Below are 23,556 nucleotides of genomic sequence, written 5' to 3'. Positions count from 1 at the left end.
GCCTTTGCAGTACATTGACAAAAGGTTTCTAGTGGCCCTGCTATTTTACTGACAGTTGTGCTTCCACTGTACAGTTTCCACTGTACAGTAACCATGAATCCTCTCCTATTTCCCCTCCCTCCCCTCCTGTGCTAGGACAGAGTGGGACTTTCTACCGGCACAATTATATCTCTGATAATTCCTATCATACTCCTGCCTGGCATTAGTCTGCCTCCGGAAATCACAACTGCATGTCTAATCTGCCTGTCCTTGCTCTGGTTTTCCTCTTTATATTCTTCCTCTGCCATCTGCACACAAACCCAGTGCTTCATTGCTCATTTAACCTGTGACTTGTTCTGTCATTCTGCCACTCCTGCTGGATTTCTCAGCGTTCACTTCATTTGTGATCACAGTCAATGTAACCATGGCTCTAGTTCTTGGCCTGTCAGAGATAGAGGGCTTGAGGAGTGAACCCCTCCTACTTATTTTTTTAGTTTATGTCTAAACTAAATTTATTTATTCCATTTTAATCTTAGATACCTCTCTTTCTTTATATCCATAAGTAAAAAGTTTTACTCAATCTATTTTCATCTTTCCTAAAACCTACATTTCAGCCGCCTATTTACTCACAATGTGGTTGCTATATCCAGCCATCATGAATTCCTAAGGTTTTCCACTCACTAGCAAATTTTTCCTTGAATGAAGCTCAAGTTTGACTTATGAGCCCCTTCTAAGCTCAGTCTCTCCCTGCTTGTTCATTCCTGCGGCATAGTCTGAGTCCTCTGCTCTACCAGTGATGCCATTGTTTGAGTGTTTGTCTGTCTGATAAGACAAACAAGAATATGAATCTAGCTGTTGCCTTTATTTAAAGGTGGCTAATAACCAATCCAGAATCTGTGGGTACTACCACAACCAGGCATGACCACAGTCCTCCTGGAGTCCTTTGTTTCTGGCCACATAGGGATCTAGATACAGGCCAAACACTTGAATTGAACATAAATTTCTCATAAAAATCATCACAAACAAACAACCACAGCCATACCCTTGAGCCTGCTAAATATGCTTCCTGGAGGGAACTAAGGGTACTGGTGTTAAAACGTCTAAGCAGAGGTTCAAGCATTAATGCCTCCTGTACGTCTGTTGCATGCCTAAACAAGTCCACAAATGCCTCTTGCATGGACAAGGCTCTGCAGGATGCTACATTAGTTTTCTCAGCTGTGTGAAAGACTCTGATCCATATCTAATGACTTAAAAACTCATCTGTTTATCCATCCCAAGCATTTTCTGATTAACAATAGAAAATTGAGAAACTTCACTTGTCCAAGCTGCACAAGATTAATTTTAAATTTCCTGTGTTTTATACATTCCGCCACCCCATCCCCGGAATACTTCAAGCACAGGTTCTTAACTACCTTTTTCAATAAGTAAATGTGAAGACTTTTACCCTCCCCTCCCCCCACCCCCAAGCCTGAGGAAATATTCTAAAACATCAGATTTTCTAAGCATTTACTTATCAGCCAGTTCTGGTGCCAACATATTGCATAGACCTGACCAAACAGGTAGGAGGTATACGGAGAGGAGGCACAGAAGAATCTACTCTGTTAACTGAGTTAATAGAGCTGAATGACAAGTCCCTTGAGTCAGCTATACTTAGCATGTGGCCTGGCAACAGCATCTCCAGTGAGCACTGGGAATACTAGTGCCGTTTTGCTTGCCCAGAGAATCCAGCCAAGCCTCCTTGGGAAAAGCGAGAGCAAAAAAAAGCAAAATGTCTTTCTCAAGGACTAAATTCTCATGACCATTAAAAAAAAGGAAGTGCTATTTTTCTGCAGGATTCTTTCTCAGTTTGAATTTCCTTAATTAATTCAACAGCATTCTGCATCATAGACGGGGCCAAATAGGAGATAAATTGGTCTCTTGTGCTCAGGAAGAGGATTATTTCCATTCCTAGTCTCTATATAATATTATATAATTTTATGTAATATAAAATATTATATACATAATCTATGCACACACCTACTTATACACACAGAATGTATACCTGTACATGTAGTCTGTCTGCAAGACTTCCTTTTAACTATCTTTATTTTATGTCAAAGAACAAAGGCACTGGCAAGCTGTTGGGTAGGACACAATACATGACATACGATGGTGTTCTGAAAAATAGAAAGTCTCAGGTTTTAGCATCCACTGATACATCTGTCACATAATTTCTTTACAGATTTTAATACATTTTCACCATCTGAGCTGCAAATGACATCTTCATACACTGATGGTTTATTAATTGCCTTTTATTGAGACAAACGTCACAGCCAAAAGATGGTGTCAAAGGCTGAGCTCTCAGAGACACAAACCAATCCCATTCTGACAAGGTTAAACCAAATGTTCCCTTCTACACAAAACGTGAGCTTAAATATTCTGTTTAGATGGCAAATTACTTCTAGATGTAATGACTGTTACAGTATTTAATAGCTGCTAGTTTAATTTTATCTACATTTCTTAAGCTGCCTTCTTTCTGTTTCTATGCATTATTCATGAGGTGTTTGTTTGAAAATCTACTGCTAAACCGTGATTCAGAAAATACCATCTTTAAAATCAATTGATATTTCTAATAGGATGAGAACCTGCTCATGCGGAAGTCTTTGGGAATTTTGCCAAAGACATAAAGAGAACGGAGAGGTCCTCCCAGCTCTGCTGCTACAAGGAAGTAGAGATAAAGAGCTCAGACATACAGACATAACTGCCACAGCAGAAGTCTTAAGATCCATTTGCTGAAGATGAAGACAATACTTCATGTAGATGTTTGTTCAATAGACACTTGCTCTCTCTGGGGAGCCAGAACCTTCTCCACAAAAATAAGGACCACCAACTTCCTGATGATCAAAGGGGACTGAGGATCAAAATGCCAAATGCCAGTCCAGGCCATGCCGTTCTGGGGAGGTGATGTAGAAGGGAACATTTTAGCATCTTGGAGAATTAAACTGAGTTGAGATTTATTACTTGATATAGATCCCCTAAGTTTCTTGTGAGCAGGAGCTGCTTTCAAAGAGGCTAAGAAGAAAGATCGGCTTTATAGATGTCTGGCTGGGACAGGTAGGATGGGATCAAGACAACAGTGCTTATACAAGGCAGCTCTATCAAAACGTATACACACAAGGCTGGGTTCAGGCTTAGGAGGTTCTGCAGAACTGGCTATTCCTGTTTGGATCCCTATTAAGCAGTTGATAACAGATATATTTCAGGATAACAGCCCCAGCCTTTGAAAACTAATTACTGCTCCACATCTTGCAGAGCAAAGGCCAGCCCTGCCCCAATGGGCCAGGTCACAGCCCAGCAGAGGGGCAGTACTGTGCTCAGAGATATCCCCTTCCCACTGAAACTTTGGAGGAACTGAAGAGAAAGAGTACCTCTGGGCTACCAAGTACTTTGAGGTCCCCACCGCAGCTGAGCTGGAGAAAGCTGCCGCCCACTTGGCCTTGCTGCAGTAGGGGTACACAAGACAGAAGGTAGGCACTCTCCTTTTGTAAAAGCAAGTTGTCCCTTCTCATAGAGAGTCCTGTGAGACTACAGCAAAGTGAGCATGTGCTTCTGGGAGCAGCTGGGTGGTGATGCAATGAAAAGAGCAAAAAGGGTTTCTTAGGACATGCAGGAAGTTGCGTGTTCATCTGCAGAACTGTAGTACTTCTATGATGGGATGCCCAGGGAAGCAAGGGCTGCTGGTACGTGCCATATGATTTATGTGGGTTTTGCCCTGGTACGTTTATCCAATCATTGTAATTTCTGAGGAATCACTCTTTAGGACTTAAAAGCATTACTAGTGGCCTTTAATCAAGCTCTCTATTATCAATTATTATAATCTCTCCTCCTTGACAGAATAAGAGGTGTTTTCCAGGAGAAATAAAAAGACCATATGTGCACAAATACCAGGAGGGCCTGGAATAAACACAGTGACAATGCATAGATGAAAATCAAATGTTTCATCAAGCTTGGAATTGATCTAAAACAATACAGCACTCAAAATGCCAAGAGCTCCCATGGCCCCTTACCATAAGGTTGTTACTAGCAGCTTAGCAGAGCCAGTGAAATATTTTAAAAAGATACATATTCTGCGGAGAGATGCTGCAAATACTAAGAAATGAAACACTCATATGGGTTGTGCTTTTAATAGTTCCTTGCCAGAACTTAAGCATATCAAAAAAGTCAAAGTAGATATGAATCAGGACCACATTCAAATAGGTACTACGGCTGTTACAGAAGTAAGGTTCACCGCAGGCGATTTGTTTTTAAATTACTGCTAGACCAACTAACATAACTGGAAAAATAGCCAAGTTTCAGGCATCCAGATCTTTCTTCAGCACTCACTGCTGTCATCTTGTAACTGAGCGACATCTCTATGGACGCTGCTCACAGTTTGGAGATAGTTAACTTCTGTCTAGACTAGCAATTAGAGGATTAAAAAGGACATTTAGAAATGGTTTTATTTCCTAAAGTAGATAGGGATTAATTGTGAGGTGTACAAATATGCTTTAGGATCCAAGTCATGTTAAGAATGAGAAATATCTAGGGATATGAGATGCACCTAGAGAGAAAAATTTGCATCTAGACATACACACACAGATTGCACTGGTTTTAGCAATAGTTCAGATCACTTGGACTAAAAATCTGATCAGGACTACAGGACATATCCAGACACCCTGCAATCTTTTCAAAAGCTAACAAAGAGGCTTTCTTTAGATATATCAGATCGAGGCCTTTTTCTTTGTCAGTCTTTGCTGAAGAATAAATGTTCCCATGACAGTTACTTCTGAAATAAATTACATTTAACAGCCTAAATAATATAAATCTGATAGTGGCTTAAATAAGAACTGTTCCATTATTTTTACTATTTGTTTCCCACAAATGCCTTTTTAGAGAAATATAGCTGTACATCAATAAAGCATATATCACGCCTAAGAGTAACTTTTCACCTTCAGCTACTAAAAAAGGAAGCATTTTTCTTGATTTTTAGAGCCTGCATTTGAACATCATCAGGTCAGCGGCAGAATGTGCCACCACTGCAGGCAGCCCTGGGTCATCTATCACTCTCTGCACCCATCCTGGTCTGTGCCAGACAGTGCTTTTCTGAAATGCATTGGTCCCAGCAGTGAAAACATTTTATCAACTCTTCTTTCCTTTAACTCATCTAATATAAATCATATGTTTGTACACCCCCAAAACTCAGCCGTTCAGATTAAATGCAAATCAATGTTACTTTTCTTTTTCTGACTTCAAGGCTCTTCTCCATGCCATGTCTCTAGTGATTTCTTGCCCTCTTCTGTCTTCCTCAGTATATGCTGTTTCTTTCTTCCATCCAATACCCTGCATGTCAGTATTAGTTGAGGAAGAGAACAAGTCTGAGAGGATGTAGAACTGCAGCAACAGAGCTGAAATGACCTCCCCGCCCCAATCCATCTGACTTCATGGCACCCAAAACCAGGGAGCAGAGACAAAGCCTCCTGCCATTCCTGCTCAGTTTAACAATTAGGGAAGAGCTGGGCTTTAGTGTGGGTGAGGACAGAAATACAATTATACCTGATTCTTTACAGTATACCTGTAGTGTGTGGTTCAGTGTCTGTGTTCCCTCTAAGCCATACAGTGCAATTCCTTACAGTGGCAGGTTTTACACAAAAGAACTGGCATATTTGGAAATGAGTGCATTACAAATAAAGGGTAATGTTAAGATTTAAAGTTGTGCTGGTATGCATGTCTCTAAAACTTTACAGGGAGCAGCTGAATGTACACTAAACTATTCGTTTAAAACATGGAATACAAAAAAGCCTCTGCTATTTCACATTTGCCTGGTCCTAACGGGCAATTTTTATGCAGACGTCTGGAAGGCTGAACATTTTTCACACTGCCTTTGCTCCTAGTGCAGCACGCGCACCTGAAGGGCTGCAAGGGTCTCTTGTGCCACCTCCTGGTCGCATTAAGGCTTCACATCCAGGAAACTGCTACACGGAAGAAAAAAGCCGCAGAAGTTTAGCTGAAGCAATGACGTTCTTGGTAACTTTGGGAGACTCCTTTCACCCTCCTACAAAAGAAAGATGTGAAAGGAGTGCTTTTCCTCCTCTCCTGTTTCTAGAACTAAAGTGCTTTTCCACTGCACTAACGTATGTATATTATGGAAATACAGTATCCTTCTATCACATCTTTTACACGGGTTCAAGTAACACAGATCCTGGCCACACCTACTCCTTTGCTTTGTATCAGTGGAAAAACGCAAATAAAATATTGAAAATGAAAGTGACTGGAATACAATGAAGTTAATAAATGAATGAATAGCATACCCTAGTTGCAGGTGAATATTTGACTTTTGAGTCCAATCTACTTTATGAAGAACACAGAAGATCACTGCTGAACTCCCCTGCCTTCTCGAGGAAAGGACTGATAGTCCTGAGCACTCACGACAGCTTTATCTGGTCTTTTCTCACAAATCTACAGGCAACATCCTACAGGTGTGTTACAGGTGAGTAACCTATTCCATTATGCTACAATAAGCTCTCCAACTTTGAAACAGATTGTTTCAAAGCTCTCCAAAATTGAAACAGAATCACCCTTACTTCGAAATTCATACTGCTTGCCTTACCCTTCACAGAGCATGGAGAAAACAAATCCTGTGTCTAGCTATAAGAATGCCTTTTTTTCAGCAACATTTCACACACGTAGTCCTGCTCAATCTAATCTTTTCTAAATAAGTCTAATTCTTTCAATCTTTCACTATGTTCTCTAAACATACTTTTATTATTGTCTTCTAGACATTTTCACATTGCTTGTGTGTTTCTTAAGTGCAGTACCTAAACAGCAAAGTATTCCTGCTAATGCTTCACTAGTAGCAAATAGAACAAAATAATTACTTTCTGTCATGTATGGCTCTCATATATTGTAACTCAGGTCTTTTTTTTTTCCCCTCTTACCTGAAAACTGTACGCATAAATTCATGTTCAGTTTGGGATCCATTATGAGACCCATTTTTTTTTTCCTGAAGGTCTGCAGTTATTTTTCATTTCATATTCACCCTTCAGAAATGTAGGACTTCAAGAGGTTTATTAGCTTAAATTCAAACCATTACCATGATTTTTGTGAATTCTTATCTCGTATGTTGTGTAAATGTTCTTTCATCCCATCCGCCACGTCAGTAGTAAAAATGCCAGATACAGTTGGATCCAGGCCCTAACCCTATTATCAGGGGTACTCTTACCCCTACTACACCCCAATCTTTTTATTTACTCTAGAACATTCAGACTTAAATGATCTAATACATCTACTAACAGCCTTTAGCTTACTATTCTTACATTGAGACCAGCATTCCTGTTCCATGGTTAACTTTTATCCTGATAAGCATCATCTGTCTTAACTTTTGTTTGGAGTGAAGGTAGGGAGTGAAATGGCCAGCGCTCCAGGCTTTTTCACCATCTGATATTTATTCACTTTTGCTGGTAGGCAATGATATAAAAAGTATTTAAGAACCCATTTTTATGACTTTTCTTTTTCCCTGCTGGTCATGGTATTTTGTCTGTCCACTGTTATTCCTAATATGCTGTGTTATTCCTTTATACTTGCTCTTGCTGATGCACCCTCCTTGTTTTTACTCTTTCAGCATTCTTTTTTGATTTTTCAGGTCATTGACAAGGCCCCAGTGCAGCCACACTGCTGTGTCAATTTTCTTTCCCTTGCATGAGGATAGATAGTTGTTATACTTAAAATATGGCCTGTTTTAGAAACTGCTTTTTAGAAACTCACAGCTTTCCTAAACTTCTCTTTGCCTAAGAATTCCTTCCTCTGGGACCTTATGTATCAATTTTTTGAGTTTATTGGAGTTTGCTTTTTTTGAACCCCATTGTTATTATTCTGCTGCTTTCATTCCTTTCTTTCCTGAGAATCATGAACTCTGCTGTTTCACAGTAACTTTCATCCTAATTGCTTTTCGCTTTCAGATTTTCAATCAGTTTCTCTCTATTAATCACACTAAATCTAAGAAAGCACCCCTCCTACTTATATCCATCAACTTATGAAAGAAAAAGGTTTTCTCAGGCTATTTCATAAGCTTATTAGACTGCCTGTCCTATTATGTTTTGGAAGATCTGGAACAATAAAAGTTTTCTTTTCCCTGTCCTGAGATGAATCATTTTTGTACAAATGAAGTCTCTGCCTTCTCTTCCTACTTACTACATTGGCTATAGACAGTACTATGGCACTTTTCCGCTTCTAATTTTCACAGAGAAAGACCAGTAGGCCTGTCCTTGAATTCTCAAAAAGGTATATACATCTATGACACAGTATTTTAATATCTTGTATCCTTTCACCTCTTCTTCCCTTCCTGTGTGCGCTTGCTCCCTCCAATACTTTGCAATTGTGTGCACTATGGTCTAGCTTCTTCCTCTTATTCTCATGGTCCCAGCACGAGTTTAGACATCTAAGGCTACATCTAAACTGTCCCCACGTTGGGTTCACACCAAAGCATGTCCTGGCTATCGTTGACAGGATAAGCAGGTGTATGGGTAGAGATAGAAAACACTGCAGTATGTCCCTCGGTCTGGAAATTCAAAGAACAAGAGACTGTTGGCAATATTTCTGAATGTTCCATCCTTGCAATTTTAGTTGCAGCCTAAGATGTCCAGTAAATTGCTAAGTATCTTATCTCATATGTTCAATGACATATTACAGTTCCCCACATCTTCTTTCTCTAGATTTCAACCTTTTGGTTAAATTATCTGTTATTTAAATACATTAATTTAGAAGACTGTGCATTTCCTACGGTGATCTTTAAGAGATGGATCCTATTTTTCTCCTGCAGTTTACCTTCATGGAGCAAAGTTACTTTGCTGACATCTTCTGTGGATCTGTACACTCCTCTCAGGAGCTGGCTGCTCTTTTTTGGCCTTTTATCTTCAAACTCTTTGCTCTTTCAGTTCCCTGCATTGAGAAATACAGAATTAGGAAAATTGAAAAGTCCTTCAAACTTTTTTGATGCAGGAATCTTTATATAGAGATGGGTAAGGTGGAACTGTTCATTCTTTCATGTACTTCAGAGAGTTAGAGTATGAAATCACGGCAAAACTCAGTGGAACCTTCCACCATAAATATTCATTGATACTTAAAAAAAATTACATGATCACTAAGGAAAACTCTATTATTAAGTTATAGTGGTGGGAGTTAAGATGACTAGCTGAAAATGTCTTAGATTTACAAAATTTCATTCTTAATGATAACTAAATTAAGATAACAAATTATTTATAGGTCAAAAAACACATTATTAATGCAGAGATGACCCAAAGATGACCACTGAGCCAATTATTGAGTTTGATTTATGGGGCCTAGTCTTTAAAATACTGTTCAAACCTGCATTTCCAAAGCTTGGAGATTACTTCTAAATGTAAAACATGAATTTTAAAATAACTATTTATAAAGCAAGCTTTGAGAAAGAAGCTTTGCCAAAAAAAGAGAAAGGCTCTAAAGAGAGCGCAATATGTACTTGAAAGGAATACGTACTTTAGATTGCATTAAAGCAAGTATGAGAGAGGAAAAAAAACCCCACTTACCTGCACTCTTTACCTCATTTTAACATGAATGATTGAAACAATCACAATCATATCTTTACCACTGAAAAAACATTACTGGCTTCTCTCCCTTCAGACTATAGCTTATTTATTTGTTATTTAGAAATGGATTTCCTAAAATTTTGATCCTTTGCAACTCACATACAATACTCAGAAGAGCTAGAAAACAGTCCCAGGAATGCTTACAAAAACGATCTAATAAAGAAGGTAGAATGGAGGAAAAAAAAAAAAAAAAGGGAAATTTAGAACTGGTTGAAAAGTTTCCAAGGAAAGAGATTTGTCAGAATCATGAATCTGTGTTGATTTGTTAAATATTTTCCAGTTTTCTGGGTCGGCTTCTACGGAATAACTCAAAGGAACCAACAGAATTCAGCTATGTTTCCTGGCAAGCTTCTGGAGGTGTTGGAGCTGTGGATCCTGGAAACCCAATTATAAAGCTTTCAAATGCAAGTAGTGTAACTAGGACTCGTACCCAGGTCCCTCTCTAGCAGGAGGCCTGAAAACCCCAGGGATCCTGGGGACAGACACCAATGAAGAGGAGCAGGAAGAATACCAGTATCACCGAGCAACTGCAAAGCAAGGAGCACATTTAATTTCAGAAACTCCATCGGTCACTGTTTGAAAAACAATCAACATAAAAACAAGATGAGGGATGTGTGGTAAAAATGGAGAAGAGATAGGAGAGCTAGTGGCAATTGCAGTTTATAGAACTAACCTCATTTTTTCCAAACTTTCTCACTTGATATTGGAATGGGAACATGGGGTAGACTGCATGCTTTTTCATTTATGCATTACTGACACCAATAAACTTTCGCCAACTAAATAATACTGAACTTGTTTCTTTGACCAATTTTGTCCTTCATTTTCTTTTAAAAGCACATTCCCCAGAAGGAAAGCAAACTTTATCCCAGCCGCTCCTGCATGTTAGTCATAAACAAACAGTACAGTTAGATGCTAGACATAACTTTATTCAGAAATCTGTGTCATACAATGTAAGAGTCGCATATATCAGTGTTTATGGACAAAAGCAGACCAGTTTTCTTGTAAAAGTGTGATTTTTTTCAATAGCTATTTACATTAATTTTTTTTGTGGGGTGGTATCTAAATACAAAATCTTAAATATCTGATTAATGAGAACACCCCAAAGTAGTACCATAATGCAATTATATGCATTTACAGCAATGTTAAGTCTGATACACCGAAGCATTATACAGAAAGTAAGAAATGATTTTTAAATGCTTGAATAGCACCAGTTATTGTCATAGAATAAACACAATATTTTCTAGATGTAGTAATTGTTTTAAATCCTGATAAAAAAATGTGACAAATATATGAGCTAATTATTATGGGTGCAAAATGTAAATGCTAAGTAAAGCTGTGAAAGCAATTTCAACAGTCTGACTGACAACTGTATCAAATGTGTTAATTAAAATCACGCGATTGGCAAGTTTTGTAGAGTTCTTTGCATTAGTTAAGACTACACTACTTTAAATTCTACTGTCTTTCAAAGGCAAGGCGTGGCTTTAAGTGAATGGTAACTTTTTTTGAGAAAACAAAGCAAATAAGTAAAAATAAAAAATAATTAATTAGAATAAATGCGTATAGATCAAATATTATGTGAAATTTATGCTTGATGATAGTGTTATCATTGACATTCTTGCATCACTGTATTACATAATTATAGGAGGTAATCATTAAGTGGTTTATAGTTAGCAATTTTAGAGAAATACTACCAAAACAGCAACACATTTTAATTCCCTAGGGTAAGTCAGGATACTACAATTAATAACAAGATAAACTTACATGTAAGTATCAAAATAAATCATCTTAAAAGTAGAACAAATGCAAGAAAATCCTGCTGAGGACTGAATTCTACAATTGTTTAAACTAGTAAGACAGCACAAAAGTTAATCTGATGTTAATATATTAGCATGAATAAGTAACTGAGGTATTTAATGGAAAGAACTGGCACACCTTGTGTTTGATGGAGAAAGAGGACAAGCAGAAGGCCTGTGATTATATATATTGCCATTATTGACAAGAGAAAAGAAGACACTTTCCTCTTACAGATTGAACAAGCTACCATTTAACATACGCACATGCATTTCTGTCCAACACAATACTGCAGTTTGCAAAACACTAAAGATGTACACATTCTGATTTCTTATGTCATTATTTTTCCCATCACTAAATTATTCCAGTGCAGTTAGTTCACATTTACTATTTCCAAAACATCCTTTTTCTTCATTTTTAATACAGTTCTAACAAAGTACTTTCAGGACAGCTTATTTCAGCTGTTTCTTGCCCTTCCCCACCTCTCTTTGAATACTACTACTCTTCCCTCTGATAGAAATACTTGCATTTGTAACCAATCTGTAGGCTTAAAATCTTGGCCTTGCATAGACCTGGGTAGCTCAATAAACTGTCTAGCAATATCACCCACTTTCATTGCCATTTAGATGGTCTTGTAAGCATAAGCTCTATACATATGTAAGCACCAAAGTTTTATGAGATGCAGATCCAAATTTCACACACGGTTATCTTTACTTAGTGCTGTTGGAGCACTACAATCCAGACAAGTAACCTCAGGAGCAAAAGCCATAATCAAATGTGTGCACATACATACATACACGAATTGGCAAAGTGACTCTTGTATCAAGTACAGACAAAACCAAGCAATTTCACATTTACTGTCTTCACAAGGCCATGAAGGCAGAAGCAGAGCAACAAAGTGGTAATATTTAGATTCAGTCTTACTTTTGTCTGTAAACAGTTCAAATAGCACTAAAACCAAAACCAACAAGTTTCAGCATAGCATTTCTCTCCTTCCTTAGTGTGCTTGAAGAAAAAGATGGACACTATTGAAATCAAGTATAGTTTTCATGGAACTCAACATAACAGAAAATCCCACAAACAATCAGAGGATAGTAGAGGATCTGTGTCCCTGAATTATAATGCACACTGTGACAGGGTACTATGTTTATATAAAAATAGATTCAATATTTAATCAACTACACTCTGAACTCTCCTAGGATAACTTTGCAACAGAAGCTATAATTTTAAGTTATTTTCACAGTATTTCCTACACATTTGTTTGTGGGCTAATTATTTTTCTGATAAAGAACAGTGACAAAATGAGTCATCCTTTTCACCTATACTCTCTCTCTGCTTTTCTCTTTATTTTTATCCTTTTGATAAGTCATCCAGTAGGCAGGAAATCCAACCTCATTAGACAGCATTTTACAATTCCATGTTAAGAAGTATATCCATTTCAACTTGAGATGGTAGGTTGAAGCTCACTTCACTTAGGTATTTGCTTGGGAATCAGTCCAGGAGTTGTAGTCAACTTAGTCCAGTTTTATACTTGGCACAGAACAGATAAAATGTAAATAATTACTGAAATGTTGCTTTCATTCTGCGCAGTGTGTCCTGAATTTTTCGGGAATGTTTTTCTGCTGGTATCTGATGGAAGTTGGCACAGTTGTCAGCTGCCAGGGCAGAAATGTCTGCATCTTTAAAATGAGTTATTCTTTGTCTGAGGTAAGACTGCAGCTTGAAATCTGGTGTAAATGCATAGGGATTCTCTTGAAATGCATGAACTTGGCTCACAACTTTTGCAATATTTCTTGAAAGAAAATATAGGAAAAAAGTTTATTTTGTTTTGCTGCTGATAATGAAACTTTACATTCAGAGGCACAGAGCAATCACTTTTATACCTCTCCCTTTAGTTAGATGTCAAAATGGCTGTAATAATTTAAACTGCTAATGTGAAATGTTGCGTTTCCTCTTATTACCTCATCAGACTATAGTCTATTCTATAAATTCAGGTGACATACATGTAATCAAAATAGTTACCTAAGTTTAGCCCACTTGTGAGCTCCATTTGTCATTGTGAATCCTCCAGTTTCAAGTTGTTGGACATGCATAGCCAAAACATGGGCTGATGGAATTGTTGGATGCGTTTTGAACCTTTCTCCTTCCATCAAACACAAGCTGTCACTTTTTAAAAACACCTGGTTTAGAAATGTACACAGACAAATCTCAGCTTTAGTGTCAGGGCAGGCTTTATAAGGTCTCCATTTTATGAGTTTAGCGCTACGTATTTATTTGTCACGAATTTTAACTTTCGGCATTGCAGCTGAAGACAACACATTAAATTAATCTAATGACAGACATTTTAAAATACAGAACTAAAGAAAGTAACTTGAATCAAAAGGTATTCCAAAAGAGAATTCTTGCTGTTTCTAATTCACAGACAAAATTATATTCTAGAATTTCACTTGAGGATTCAAATCAGACAGATCAATAAGGGAATGCCTGTGATAAGAACAAACATTTAAGATCGTTCAAAATACCACAAAACTCCTGCAGAAATCAACAGACAAAGCATATCTAAATCTCCTGAACTGCTTTGAAATTTCCTGTTTGTTTTTAGTCACATGGGATACATTTTTGAGAAAAATAATGAGATGAAAACTAGTGTTAACTCTAGGATCAAGAGCTAACAGTCCTAAATCAAGTACAAAATAACAATTTTGGCTTTTATCCTGTGGAGGCACCCATGTAGGCAAATCTCGTATCTTCTCCAACCCCCAAGGAGTATTTTACATTAAAGACTTTATACTATACCTCAACAGCCTTGAGCTCTTCCATTATTTCAGCTACTTTCGCAGGTAAAATTTTCCATGCCTTCCAACAAAACAAAATATAGTTTTGTTTTTCACATTACTCTCCATATCAGAACAAGATTATGTTTAAACAAAATAGTTACAGAAAAGAGGCCCAAAATGCATCACTTACTGGTAACTGTCGAACAATAAGATTTTCCAAGCCTGCTAAGATTTGCATAGCGGTAGCAAAATTTCTTTGTTCGTAGCAGGATTTTGCTATGAGAAGAAATTTTGATAACAAGCTCACCTGCAGCTGGAAAAAATATTAAGATATATCATTTTTTTAGAGCTCATGGATGTTTAGAAGCTATCAAATTTGGTCAGTTGCTATTAAAATGCTTAATCTGGATACCACTCTATTTTGGAATTAGAAAGTAGTTCTACTGATTTCGTGGGCACAAAGCACTCTTGGAAGTAGTTGGTGGTGCTAAGATTCAAGCCCAGTGCTTATTGTCAACAATTTCTTGATTCTGCCACTCTTACAGGGCTGGAAAGAGGCACTAGAAGAAACAGTAGAGAGAAAGCGAAGGAATAGCACAAACACCGCTCTCTGAAATACTTTCATATATAGTATATGCTGAATGGTCACGTACCTCTAAAGTTTGACAAAACATGCAAACTTTATATGACCAACCAGTGCCATACTGCCTGCCAGAAAAATAAACTGTGAACTATAGGTTGGGAATCTAGCAGATTGCTTCTTCTCCCAGGATTTATTAAAAAAATGTTTAAATTGATCATTCCACATATATGTTTTTGAGAAATATTATAAATAGGGAAGTCCAATAAAAACCCACAAGGTCACCCAACAGAAAGAGAGATAAGGGAATTCAGAGGTTTGGTCTCTGACCTCTTGAACACAAAGAAACAATTGCGGAAAGAGGCAGATTCAGATTTTTCATAGTGATTAGAAAGGAATCATCTGGTAGCAGCCTACTAGCCACAGAAACATATATTTACTAAGATATTACTCCAGTAAACAGTTCAGAAGCCAAAGCATTGAACAAGTTTAAGGAGTGGCTTTCTATTAAACTATCAAGAAGGTATATAAGCGATGTGCACAGTTCTGAAATTTCAGTTAATCACAATGCTCAACAGCTGCTTAGTTTTAACAAAAATAATAACTGGTCAGACATAAACCTAATTACCCCTGGAATGTGCTCCTACATACATCTACAAAGTGATTGGAAATAAGAAAATTAAATGATAAGGATGAAAAAAGAGATGCATCTTCTTTTAGAATTTTTTATCAAAATTCTTGACCGTAGTAATATATCCCTCTGTCACTGTTTTTTTCCACTACTGAGGTGTCCTTGTGTTAAACTCTCACTTATCCTTAGGCAATGAACTCCTTATATTCTATTAAGTTTTCAAACCTGCTACTACAGAACATCCAAAACATCAACCAGACCCTCCTTGTGACAATAAATCAAACTGTTGACAGTCTGCTGACAGGTGCAGAAAACAGGTAATGGTTTCATAATATAATAAAACTGTGACAAACCTTAGAAGTGTGACACGTTACAATTTCAGCAGCAACCCAGGTACTGATACTGTCTGCATTTCTTAATAACTGTAGAAGGTACTGGTCTTGTACGCACTTTGACAGAAACAGATTACAGACTTTAGGTGAAAGTGTGTCAGTAGAAACAGCTCTATGGAAAGGGTGGGAAAAAAAAAGGCAAAAATAAGTAACATAGACATTGTATTTGCATGGAAAAATGCTGATTTCTAATCATTTAAAATAACTTTGCAGTGTTTGCAGTCTTGGTTTTAAATCTTTTTAAAAAGTGCATAGTGAAATATGTTACTAATCTTCCTTAAAATTACAAAAGACAAGCATATGCAGCATACACTTCTGTATATAAAGACATCTTCACACTTGTTACTGAAGAAATAATTTGTTCAAGCGGAAAAACAGCTAACACACAAAATAACAGCCATAATCCAAATTCAGTAAAAACTGAAACCACATAAACTGAGCCTGAAAGGACATAGGCCACATCTATGCTACTCAGTAACAGCCCAGTGGCTGTTCTCTGGTCCTGACACCCAGTACTAACACACAGTTCATTTCTCCGTGCCTCAACTGCAAACCAGTATAAACCAGCTGATCTTGCTTCCGGCATTCAACAACCTACCAAAGAAGATCTGATTTGCATGTACCTTCCCCATCCTTACACAGAAAAGTCTACTACATTCAGTATAACTAACAAGTACTAATTAGAAGCTAGCAGAATCCACTGGGTATGTTAAGAACTAGATTTTAATCAATTATAACTAAGAGTCTGTGTGGCTGGATTAAAATAATAATTACAGTTGAACAAGTAACTTAAAATAAGTTTGTAATCATTCTAAAAAGTATAGGAAGATTCTCACGTATCTGTGAACATCAACAGTTGTAACAGTACAAAATGAATGGTCATAGAGATTACATGTGGATACAGCTGCCAAGTAGTCTGCTTCAGAAACCATTACAATTTTCTCCCCTCAACATAAATCCTCCACAACCCCTCACGCCGCAAACCTTCCCTAATATTTTGGCCTGACCTACTTTAGATTTCAAAGAAACCACTTCGCAAATGTGAGCTACCACACATGTACACACACCCACCCACCCACACATATATATATAGCTACACACACACACATTATATATATATAATCTCCTGAAGTTCAGAAAATTATGTAAAGAGAATATCAACTCTGAGGAAAAATAGAAACTGTTTTAAAAAATTATCTCTTCCTGGATGTATTAAAGGTATAACACGAACTATTGTGCATCAACAGAATAGAGGGATGGTTGAAACAAGCAACTTACTTTTGGACAGCAACGCATTTGTCTTTAACACCAAGTGCTCTTGAATTTAGGAAGTGTACTGGATGGCATTTATGAAATACTTCCTACACAAAAAGAACAAGATATACTGTATTGTTAGAGCTAACAATCCTTTTAAAATGCTAGAGGATAAAAATGACAGAAATTTCTTGTTTATTCTTGTTTGTTCTCTCTTCATCAAATTTATCAGAGGGATCACTGCCTATAAATCGAGTTAGCCATTCTAGATTTCACTGCAGAGACTTGGAGAAAAAATTTAATTCCAAATATTATGAAATAGCAGAAGCCTACTCTGCTAGAAATAGGGTTGGAAGATTATAAAAGAAAGGAGGTTGAGTATAAAATAAGAAGATATGCATTATTTGTATCTCTAGGTGAACCCAGTCCTTTGTACCTGTTGTAGCAATGTAAGCTGACAACAAAGCTGTTGCACACTGTATTCTGTTAAGAGATATGGTCCCACTTCATCTGCCTTAGTAAAGGAAACCGGGAATTCTTCTGTAAAATTGTTATAGCATGGCTTTTGTAAAACTGATGAAATAGTGTACAGTCGCTCTCTCTGATGATGTGCAATTGGTCCCATACCTTTGGAAAGTTTCCAGTTAAAGTTCTGCAGAGAAAAAAAAGAAGGCCAACATTATGTCTCCTGTTCTCTAAGGCCAATGTTATGTCTCCCCTTGATCTAACTTTCTGGAATATTATATCAGAGAAAGACCTTTGGAGATGCAAAACTCTTTAGCTAGTCTTCAAACTTAGCCCAGATAATAAAAAGACGGACAAAAATGCAGACAAGTTTCTGCTCCAAGTTTGAAATTCTAGAAGGAAACCCTTTGCCCCTCACTGTTTCCTTATTCTTTTAGTCTTACAAATGAAGATATATATGTAATAAAAAGTATCAATACTTGACAAGGGAGAGAAAAGGTTTTCCAGTGACTATGAGTCATAAGTTAGTATCAAGGGTGAAGTGTTCAACTCCTCTTAGAATTTGGTCCATTATTACTGAAATAGTTGACAGGGTGCAGTTAAGGCTTCAGATGAGCTCCACAGTTGTATAACTGTTCAAACCATAGAAATTTTCAGCAGAAAAATTAAAGCACAGGTATAATATACATTTTACTGAATTAGGGTCCAGATCCTAAACATAATACTCTTCATTTTTTTGGTGAAAAAATAATAAACGGAAAAGGAGCTGCATATACTAAAGTCTAAAGAAACAACATGCCTTCCTGGAAACATCTTCTGAGAGCTTTTTACATAATGAGTGTAATGCTTTTCTGTCCTCCTCGCCCTCCTCTTCACATTTGCCCATGCTGGAGCACTGATAAGCACTGCCACTTCTCCTGGCAGAAGCATCCTCAAGCAATGACAACAAGTGCTCACCATAGCCATTTAATGGAGCAACCTGTAAATGGAATATAGATTAATAGAATTTTGAAGTGAATTTCCCAGAAACTATAAGCAAAATACAAAATACTTATGAGACTCAAGCCAGTCCAAAACCAGCTGTTCTGAACATAGCTGTCAGATACCATAATTTTTTTTGTATTTTACTTTTATTTGTAATTAAGACAGATTTTATAATAGCAGTCTTACATTTACCATAATGGACTTCAACTGACCTCTTTTTCTTAAAGCTTCTGCCAAAATTCTGACTTACCTGGGAAGAAATAAAGGCTTTTAGAGTATACAAAAGATCAGTATTTGTTGCAAAGTCTACACTGTAGCAGTCTTCAATCCAAGCCTGCAGGATGCAGAAACTGCGGTTACATATTTTGGTAAACGATGTGGAAGGATTCAAGCTTGCACTGGTGAGAAGAAAAAGGCACTTATTGTATCAGAACTGGTATCTTATTACAATTAAAAATAAATATTGAAAAAATTGAAGGTATTATTTGGTTTTGACTATACTATCAAATGCGTATATCTCATGTCTCTACAATCTACGGCTCTACAGAAACAAAACTGTGGTTTTATTTATGATCCAATATCGAATAATTGGCCAAAGCAAGATTCATGGAATTTAGAAGAAAAAATGAAGAAAGCATATTGCCAAATATAGCACTTGCTCTAATTTCACTCTCACTTCCCAGACAGTCTTATAAAAATAACCATCAAAAACGGAAGTTAGTTAAGTAGTTCTTTTCAGAAACAGCATTTTGCCATTGGAGGAAAAGTCAATTGTGCTTTAATAATATTTTTCACAGGAAGTTACTGTACCTGGATAAAGTGCTGCTGATTCTTTCAAGAAGAAACTGCAAAAATTCTTCTTGTGTGCAGAAATAGCGAAATGTGTAGAGAAACTGCTGTACATAACCTTCTAAAAAGGCATTTCTGCGAAAAACAAGAAAAAACTTCAGACAAGCAAGAATATGATTTCTTCTTGCAGTAGAATACAGTAACAAAAAAAATCCTCAAAATATCAAGAACTGGCAGGGATTTCAAATTCATAAGCTCTACAGGAAATTCTGCATAATTTTTATTTTATTTTTATACATCAATGCTTTGGAGAAAAATGAGAAATATTGAGATTGCCAACAGTAGAACTATAATTTCTGCTTAATAAAAAGTCAATAAAGAGCTTAGAATTTCATAAAGAACCTCTTTGACATTTCTATTATCTTCAAAATTTACTCTCTAATATTAGTACTGAAGAACACATTTAATTTTCTTGTTTCTGTCACCTCATTTGATGCTGTTTTAGAAGATTTTTATAGTAAAAGCATAAAAAGTATATTCTTTGATCAAGAAAATGAGATTTTTCCTGTAACATTAATTAGAATAGCAGCTGCTTTAACAATTAAAAATATACTTATTATACATACATTATTATATGATTGCATTTTTAATATATATATTTATATACATACACATAAGCCAAGTTAATTGCCATGTCTACCTAAGAGCTTACTGCAAACTATGACAGAGTCTGAGTTTGCTGAACGGTGAAGCTCTGATTCTAAAGCATTTTGTTTACTCTGGTCAAAATATTAACTACCAGAAAGGGCAGCACTCAGGATAAGTAACTGGGTCTAAGGGTCAGGATGAGTCAGGGCTTATGTTGCTTCCTGTTACCTGCCTCCACTTCTTAAAATACTCAGTTTCATTTTCAGCTTTTCAGAAATTGAGTCCCTGTATCTTTCTGACTGTTCAAACCAGAGGAAAATATGACTTACAAATTACCTGGGAGCGTCTTTTGTATTTATACCCCTACAGTGGCACAATGAGCCATCCCATCCCCTCAGCCTGTTCCCCTCCCTCATACTGCTACTCCTGGGGTATCTTAGAACGACACCCCCTCACCTCAACTGAGGGTTAAAGGACATGTTCGTCCTCACCTACAGCCCTGAGATAAGCATACATCCTGATCAGTCTCAAGGACTAGGTCCATAGTGTGTAAAGCAGAACCTGTGCTTTCACATCCAGACCCTAAGTAATAGGAATTATCAAATTATATGTTCTGAAGAATTGCTACCTGCTGCAATAACTTAAAGCCATGATTTCACGGCAAATATTAGAGCTAAACTTTAAATAAGTAAAGGATAACAAAGTTTAAAGTTATTAATTGTTGATTTATTATCAATTGCTCCAGTTCAAAATCAAATCTAAACTTTGTGGTTCAGCTTATTTCTTATCAGACTCTTTTGCCATTCCTTTGCCCATTTCTGCAAATAAGCGTGCACAGAAATAACATTAAGCTTGATACAGGAAAGGAGAGTTCATGCGATCTTGAGTATTTAAGATTTATTGTAAAAACTACTTTTTAAATTAATAACAATGCTCCACTCCACTCCCAATTAAGGATGTGCAAAATATAGTATACCTAGAATATAAATAAGCCATTAAACCTAGTGGTGTCCCAGCCTGCAGCTCTCTTATTCCATTTCGATTATTGCATTGGTGTTTCACTGTGTTATAGTAAACAAGCAATGATGGCTCATCAGTAGGTGTCACATCCAGTGTGTCGGTTCTGCTGTTGTGAATGACCATGGGAAGCACGCAGGATTCCACACCCCACTGTTCTGCATACATGATCTGCTCAAAGACACAAAGTAATGCAAAAATAAAACGCACAAAAAGAAAGAGGAAAATCCACAGAAAATGCAGTCAATTCAACCTAAAGCTAAAACACATTTTAAACAATACTAGACAGCTATTATATTTATTTCAAGCATTATTTTAAATTTAACTTAATTTGGCACTTGTCAAAACATTCCGCGTTTCACATGCTGACTTGAATGGTCAACTACCCTGATGCAGTATTGGAATGACAAATGAAACCAAAGCAAAACAAAATCTGACTTGCCTGCACATACTTCTTCACCAGTTCAAGAAACTGCACCTTTGATTTCATTTCCTGTAGCTGTCCTCTCAATTTGGGCAACATAGATTTGATTTCAGGACCTTTGGATGTAAATCACACATAGCATAAAAACATCAATGATTTGATATACACGGAAATTTCCTTAAATGATGTAATATCCTCCCATTTCATTACTGGCAGGTTACTGTAATACTACCTTTGCTGCTTCTTTCTTTTTGCAATAGCTTCTGATAAAACTTTATGGTCTTTCTGTAATTTTTGGTCTCTATCATCAGCAATTGTTCCAATTCCTATGTAAAGAGGAAAAAGATTCTGATCATAACAGTAAATGGCTTTCCTGCAAAGTTTCAGTAGGAAATAGAAGCTACCTAAGAGTTACTTTGCATGAAAAAGAATATCCAAATACATAACAATATGAGGATAGTCAGGAAAAACAGCCTTTCACATCTGTGCTGTGCAGGAAAGCTACAGCAAGTGTCCCCTGCCCCAAAATGCATTACTTAAGCTGCAGTTCTACAGCTTATGAACTGGAGCTAGTCTGTGCATGCTGAGACTATATTCGAGTTTGTTTAAATCCATTTCTGTGAATATGCCTTGACTCGTAATTGCGCTTATTTGGTTGATTTCAAGAGCATTTTCTTAAAATGACATTCAAAAGTTATCCAAAACTAAAAGCAATGGGTTCTGAAATCTATGTCCACCCCAGAAATGCTCTGTTAAGCAGCTGACCTAGATCTGCTCCAAGAACTGAATGCCTGACTTAAAAGCAATGGTTTCCAAACCAGTCTGTAGGCTTTGGTTTTCAGTCATTGTGCAGATTCACTGGTCAAGCTTCAGCATGGTTAAACAACTAAGCATGGTTTCAGGCTCATGATAAGCCTTTTTGTCACAGGATTATACGTGAAAATGAATTTCTGGGAACCACTTATAGTGGACTTGAGTAGTGAGACTACATTTTTCTTACTGGTTCCAAGGATTGCTGTCATCTTTCATGCCTGAAGGGACTTTATGATCATATGAGAAAGACTATGAAATACGTTCTGAGGTGCTAACAAGTTTTGTAAATGCATTAGTATTTTCATGTATTTATTCAAACTACACTTTAATGATTCTTCTTTCCTCCTCCCCAAAAGCCCTGTATACACTGATTCTCTTGATATTGAACACAACTTTAGAACAGAAGAAAACATAGCAAAATCAGGAGCTGTTAGTCATCACTGAGAACGTATACTTTCTAAATGAACGCTTTGAAGAGTTACAAAATTTCCCACTGGACCATTCATTTTGCTTCTTAGGAAGTGACACATGTCATGTCTACGTTATATTACACAACCAGGTCAAAAGTGAGGCAGGAGAGCTGACGCATTTTACACAATAGAAAAATTAAATTTCTCTTAAGCTATATAACTTGAATAATGGATAGAGTCAGAATCATATCCAGATATAATAGCAAAATAATATCATTTTTAATGTAAACATTTATATTTGTTTGTGTATCCAAGTTTTTGTTGTTTTGCCCACCAATGAAAACAGGCGGTCTGTATTAGGTTCAGCTTCTGACTTAGCATAATAAGTTCTGCTAAATAGCTGCCCTTCTAAAACATAAAGGGACATTGCACTTGAGTTTGTTTTCCTAGCAAAATAGAAAGTAGAAACTGACAAAGCTGAATGTCAAATGACAATTGCTAGATAATTTTTGAATTGCATCCAATAGTATTTGGATAAAAACTGGAATTCTGTTAAATTTCAACACAAAAAGTATTTTAAAATTAACTGTTCTAAAACTAGGTAAGTAAAACAAACATATTGGACTGCTCCCCCTCAATTTTCATAGCTAAATGCAGATGAGACATCCAAGGGTGTTAGAATTTTAACAAATCCCAAATTTTTAGAAGGGATTTTTAGAAGGGTCTAATCCTTTCAAATGAAATGAGGTTCACAAGAACCAAAACCAGTCCATTCAATAATTACATCCAGTAGTGCTTTTTTTTATTAAATAAAGTTGTAAATAATATTTAAAACCAGAATGCACTATGAAAATCAACCGTCTTCAATTTTTTCCCATCACAGGTACACTTAGCAATTGAATTCCAAATAGAAGAGTGGAATTCATGCTTTCCATATGTATTCTGGTTGCAGAATATCTATCTT

General features: G+C 36.7%; 1 protein-coding gene and 1 long non-coding RNA gene across 5 annotated transcripts in view; one reads left to right on the top strand and one right to left on the bottom strand.

Annotated features, from left to right (window-relative positions):
- The first annotated feature begins 2,069 nt into the window (after positions 1 to 2,069).
- LOC138067797 (uncharacterized) lies at positions 2,070 to 11,020 on the top strand. Its single transcript, XR_011142140.1, has 3 exons — positions 2,070 to 3,485; positions 5,742 to 6,484; positions 9,898 to 11,020. It is a non-coding gene; the product is annotated as an uncharacterized lncRNA (long non-coding RNA).
- KNDC1 (kinase non-catalytic C-lobe domain containing 1) overlaps positions 10,523 to 23,556 on the bottom strand; it is a 65,817-nt gene continuing 52,783 nt past the window's right edge. For 3 of the 4 annotated variants that reach the window (XM_068949976.1, XM_068949977.1, XM_068949978.1), the window contains 13 exons: positions 21,602 to 21,695; positions 21,388 to 21,485; positions 20,905 to 21,116; positions 19,302 to 19,415; positions 18,742 to 18,889; positions 18,307 to 18,486; positions 17,479 to 17,694; positions 17,067 to 17,149; positions 15,750 to 15,900; positions 14,376 to 14,498; positions 14,205 to 14,264; positions 13,431 to 13,588; positions 10,523 to 13,200 (listed from right to left, as the gene is read on the bottom strand). In XM_068949976.1, coding sequence (XP_068806077.1) covers positions 12,969 to 13,200; positions 13,431 to 13,588; positions 14,205 to 14,264; positions 14,376 to 14,498; positions 15,750 to 15,900; positions 17,067 to 17,149; positions 17,479 to 17,694; positions 18,307 to 18,486; positions 18,742 to 18,889; positions 19,302 to 19,415; positions 20,905 to 21,116; positions 21,388 to 21,485; positions 21,602 to 21,695 — 1,869 coding nt within the window. In that variant the 3' untranslated portion in view covers positions 10,523 to 12,968. The remainder of the gene's footprint in view (positions 13,201 to 13,430; positions 13,589 to 14,204; positions 14,265 to 14,375; positions 14,499 to 15,749; positions 15,901 to 17,066; positions 17,150 to 17,478; positions 17,695 to 18,306; positions 18,487 to 18,741; positions 18,890 to 19,301; positions 19,416 to 20,904; positions 21,117 to 21,387; positions 21,486 to 21,601; positions 21,696 to 23,556) is intronic. The other variant, XR_011142139.1, reaches the window with a different exon arrangement.

This window comes from Struthio camelus, chromosome 7 (genome assembly GCF_040807025.1).
Source record: "Struthio camelus isolate bStrCam1 chromosome 7, bStrCam1.hap1, whole genome shotgun sequence".
NCBI lineage: Eukaryota > Metazoa > Chordata > Aves > Struthioniformes > Struthionidae > Struthio > Struthio camelus.
This window is presented reverse-complemented; position numbering and strand designations above follow the sequence as displayed.